General features: G+C 42.6%; 2 protein-coding genes across 2 annotated transcripts in view; one reads left to right on the forward strand and one right to left on the reverse strand.

The window, feature by feature from the left end:
• dcst1 (DC-STAMP domain containing 1) overlaps positions 1-1,144 on the reverse strand; it is a gene marked incomplete at its 3' end in the record, with an annotated part of 15,788 nt that extends 14,644 nt beyond the window's left edge. Inside the window, 1 exon segment of the mRNA XM_017303475.1 lies at positions 947-1,144. Within this exon segment, the coding sequence (XP_017158964.1) occupies positions 947-1,049 (103 nt within the window).
• A 23-nt stretch (positions 1,145-1,167) lies between these two features.
• dcst2 (DC-STAMP domain containing 2) overlaps positions 1,168-5,005 on the forward strand; it is an 18,174-nt gene continuing 14,336 nt past the window's right edge. Inside the window, exons 1-5 of the mRNA XM_008403099.2 lie at positions 1,168-1,324; positions 2,750-3,006; positions 3,083-3,244; positions 4,181-4,282; positions 4,419-4,613. Coding sequence (XP_008401321.1) covers positions 1,188-1,324; positions 2,750-3,006; positions 3,083-3,244; positions 4,181-4,282; positions 4,419-4,613 — 853 coding nt within the window. The 5' untranslated portion in view covers positions 1,168-1,187. The remainder of the gene's footprint in view (positions 1,325-2,749; positions 3,007-3,082; positions 3,245-4,180; positions 4,283-4,418; positions 4,614-5,005) is intronic.

Consider the following 5,005-nt stretch of genomic DNA (forward strand, 5'->3'; position numbering starts at 1 on the left):
ATTTAAACCCTAAATTATTTAAATAATTAAATAAATAAATTAATTTCTTAATTTAATTTAAGAATTAAATAGATTAAATTTATTTAAATTTAATTTAAACCCTAAATTATTTAAATAATTAAATTAATTAATTATTTTCTTAATTTAATTTAAGAATTAAATAGATTAAATTTATTTAAATTTAATTTAATTTAAACCCTAAATTATTTAAATAATTAAATAAATAAATTAATTTCTTAATTTAATTTAAGAATTAAATAGATTAAATTTATTTACATTTAATTTAATTTAAACCCTAAATTATTTAAATAATTAAATAAATTAATTAATTTCTTAATTTCTTCTTCACAAAGGAAGAAATTAAACCCAACATTGTTGCTATGGTTACACATCTGGACAACCGTCCGAGATTTAAAACACCAGCATTCAAAACCAGCGGTTAGTCAAAAACAATGTTTTGTTTTTTTTAAAAAAAGGGTGAAATCAATGAATGAGAACAACGTCAAGCACAGAGAAACATTTGGAAAATAAATATAATTTAGCCAAAATACATAATGAATAAATCCTAAGAGCATTTTAGCAGCAATTATAAAAAAAAAATGAAAGAAAAACTACCACAAAAATAAAAACATGTGGTTATTGAAATAAAAACGCCAGACTAACATTAAAGCATTCAAAGCGAAGTAATTAAAAATGCGTCAAACCAAACAGTTGTAAATATCCAGTTCTCCGCCATGACCTCTCTCCAGGGTCACCAAGCGGGAACAACAACTAACAACTTATTTTTATATCAGCCGAATTATTCTCTTTGTTCCCTCTTTGTTGCTTACATCATAACTGTACAGATAAACGTCACAGAAACGGTGAAGGCTGGAGAGAAGTTTAAATTTCTGGTATTTTCAGGCAGGTTCTGTTGCTAGTAGCTCTCCAGCTGAGCGGTTTTTACCTGAGCCGCCCGCCGCGCCGAGCAGGCCTCTGGCGACCAGGGCCTTCCGGCTGCCCTCCGGAAGCTGGACGGGCCTCCACCCCACCAGAGGGACCCCACACATCTGGAGGAGGCGGCCGGGGCGGGCAGGTAGGTCTTCTGCGAATCAGGAAAGAGCTGAAGGTGTCCGCGGGTCACGATGCTCTCATCAGTTGGGAGCTCTTGACTAACTGTTGAGCTTCCGGAAGCTCCCGTGGTCTCCATGGCAACCGGTTTCCGTTGGTCCGACATGAAAAAGATGGGACCCGCGGAGGAGAAACGGCACCTGCTGCATAGGGACGTCGCTGTCCAGGTGGTGAGGGGCGGAGCCACGCAGACACTCGGAACATACCTGAGCAGGTAGTTAGCGTAAAGCTACAGGTTAGCATCCAACAGCCGAAAACTACTTAGCATTACGTTAGCGGGAGGTCAAAAGTCACCGGAACAGGGGCGGTCCCTGGCCCTGGTGGAGCGAGGGCTGAGGTGGTGTGGAGGTTAGACGCCACTTACAAGTTAAAGTGCCTTTGCTAAAAATGTTACTCAACTGGTTTAATGTTCGAAATAAGTATAAAGTTATGTGACATTTCAAGGACTAAAGAATGTAAAACAGACACAAATGCAGTTAAATTTTTCATTACAACATTAAAAATTAAAAACGCTTTGCAATAAAACTGTTGAAGCTTCTTACAGGTGGTTCGAAGTGCGTGCATGATAAAAATAAACAACAAATGTTAAATTACAGCAGCAAAATAAATGAAAGGTTTAAAAACAATGAAAATAAATCAATGTTCCAGTTTTTGATCAGAGGCAGCTCTAAACTGCTGCGCCTTGACTTAAGGAACTGAGTCCTTCAGAGCCGTCGGTTTTTCATGTTTCTGAAAGTTTGTACCAGATTCATGGAAGCTGAATCTGTGGTTCTGGTTCAGGTCCGGAAGGTTGACATAACAGATCCTTTTTTTTTTTGGGCTCTAGTGGCCTTTATTTGAAAGTGATTTTGACAGGAAAGAGGGGAAAGACATGTGGCAAATGTCACCAGGCTGGGACTTGAACCTGTGACCACCAGCTTGAGGACTAAGGCCTCAATACATGGGTTGTGCTTTGCCCCTGCGCCACCACAGCACCCCATATAACAGATCTTTAATGCACTAGTATGTATGGATGAGTTTCCCTAGATCTTATGGAGACATTAATTAGCCCTTTAGTCCTGGAAATGTTCAGGTGACAGAAGGCCGACTTTGTAAACGTCTTTATGTGAAGGTTTAGGTCAGAGTTCATCACTAAACCCTGATGTCAACATGATCTCTAGTTTCCACTGAAGCTGGCTGAGGAAAGCTAACGAGTTACTAGCCAGGTGTAGTTAGCATAAAGCTAACACTTAAGACAGTGCAGTGAGATTCTTTTGCTGATAAACTGTAAATAGATTGTCTTCGATTTCTGTGTAAATTTGACATTTTCATGAAATTTGTTTATTTTGACATTATTATTCCTAGAACCGTCCCACGACTGGCCTCCTTCGGTCAAACCGTGCTGAGGCAGTTCATGTGACGCTAGCATGCAGCTAATATGTAGCTGCTAACTGTTAGCTTACGGCTAGCTACCAGTCCAGGAACCGTTTGTTTCTTTTCATTCAGTGATTTAATTGTTATTGCTCAAACATGGAGGAAGAATTCCTCTGGATATGGAGCCGTGTTCAGATCCTGTTGGCGGATCTCAGATCGTAGATCTGGTGGCAAGAGAGCAAAACCTAACGGAGCCCATGATGAACTCTGCTAACGGTGCTTCCAGGTCCGGTGGGCGCGCTCGCCGCAGAAGGAAGAAACTCGGCCCCCAGCTGGTGCAGGCGGGGCGGAGCCTGGTGGCGTTTCTCTTTGGCCTCCTGCTGGTGTTTATTTATGGACTGCTGGGCTTCGTGGTGCAGAAACAGCCACTGCAGTTCTGCACCATCTCCACGCTGATCCTGGCCGGGCTCACCGCGTTTGGCATGGGGCTGTCAATAGGTTTCCGGACCAACGTCATGGTCATGCTGCCCACTTTGTTCTCAGGTGAGTCAGAGGCGTTCACCTGAATCCGTCGGAGCTGGACGTTGTTAGTAAGCTGCTCGGTCTTCTCCTGGTCCAGCCCGCATCGTCCTGTTCCTGTACGTGTCGGTGGTGGTGTCCGGGCCCATGAAGAACACGGTGGAGAACACGGAGCGGGCCGCTGCCAGCCTGCTGTGCAGCGCCGAACTGGCAGCCAATCAGACGAGAGAGCTGATGCAGAAAGCGGCCACGCCTCTCTTCTGTAAGACACGCCCCTCGCATAGAAGCCGCCTGACATTATCATGCTTTTAAATCCTTCTGACGTCTAAATCATTCAGTGGTGGTCTGTATAAAGGGGAGCTGTGATACCTTGGTCTGACATCCTGGTTATTGTAGGGCACAGGTGTCAAACTCAAGGCCCGGGGGCCAAATCTGGCCCGCCACAGCTTTTTATGTGGCCCTCTGGACTCCAAATTACATCAATAAGTCCTTCCAGTTTTTCACAAATCTGCAAAAATCACACAAAATCAACAAATTTCCACATTTTTTCCCTGATTTTACTGCTAATTTTCTCAAAATTGGTCAAAAACGTTGAATCCGTAACTGATACGACGAGTGATAGAGTCACATTTGACATCATACATTAGTGTAAATATTGTAAAAGAATAACGATTACAAATATTTCTTAATATTCACCACAAAATCTGTCATTTTGATTGCAAAAATAAGCACTAAAATAATCACATATCCCAGAGGAACAGCTATTTATTGATATTTTAACAGTTTTATTGGTTTTATCAATAGATTCTGGTGCAACCGGCTCTTTAAGAACATTCAGATTTTTGATTCGGCCCAAAATAAAAATGAGTTTGACACCACTGTTGTAGGGCAACGTGACGACTAGTTTAGGCCCCGCCCCCTCCAGGCAGGAACTTTTTATTCCCAAATCCATGTTCTGTGAGATAATAGTTTAAAGCACAGAGGAGAATAGAGAAAGCTTGGAAAATATGACCCAAACAGAATATAAAGAGACCTGTGCATCACTGGACCGAACCTTTCTGCTCGCCAAGTACACAACAAAATGTATTTAAAGGCTGAAAAAGTGGATTTTGTATCATATGTCCCCTTTAAAATGAACAAAAAATATTTACACAGGTTCTTCAGAATAAACTGAATAATTTGTTGGGTTTGTTTGCAGCTGCCATTGATGAAATCAGAAAGATCAGCAGAAACGCGTACGCCATGGTAGGAAGAGTCAAAAACTTCGTCAGCGCTCTGACAGACGGCGTCCGCCATGTTGGTCAGTCACGTTTATCCTTCTCCACACAATTAGACAACAAAAATATGGGCAGTGATCAAAGGTCAGGTTTTGGCTGCCTCGTCTTTTGTGCTTTGAGGTCTGTTTGTGTAAATTAACGTGACCTTTGACCCCACAGCTCGGACCCTGAGGAACGTCCTTCACTTCCTGGTGGACATTGGAGACATCTGCAACGATAAGATGGGCGCTCCGTACAAGAAGTGCCGGGATCTGTTCGCCCAGGGTCGGACCGACTGCAACAACCTGCTGAAGGAGTTCAACTTCCTGTGTGGAATCGTAGACGCCTTCCTGCCGCTTTGCCACCTCGCTCGTGGTGCGTTCACTGACATCACTTCCTTTAAATAATTGCCTTCACTTAGGTGCCTTTAGAGCCAAAATTAAAACTGTTGTTCACCCAGCAGTGGCTACTTCCTTGTAGCAGGAGGCCATGTCCATTCTGAAGCTACTGATCTGATTAATGAAAGACACTGGTGCTAGCTGAAGAAAAGGAAACCACTGGCTAGCGTTAGCTTTGAGAGGTTAGTGCCTGGCGAAGCTAGGCCGGTCACCCACTGGATTTCCTACTTCCTACTGTCCAAAACCAGCTTATCCAAGGCTAATGCTAACTGACACAAGGCTAACACCAGTCTGTACAAAGCTAATGCTAACAATACAAGGCTAACACCAGCTTATCCAAGGCTAATGCTAACTGATACAAGGCTAACA

The sequence above is a fragment of the Poecilia reticulata genome, unplaced genomic scaffold, assembly GCF_000633615.1.
Source record: "Poecilia reticulata strain Guanapo unplaced genomic scaffold, Guppy_female_1.0+MT scaffold_293, whole genome shotgun sequence".
NCBI lineage: Eukaryota > Metazoa > Chordata > Actinopteri > Cyprinodontiformes > Poeciliidae > Poecilia > Poecilia reticulata.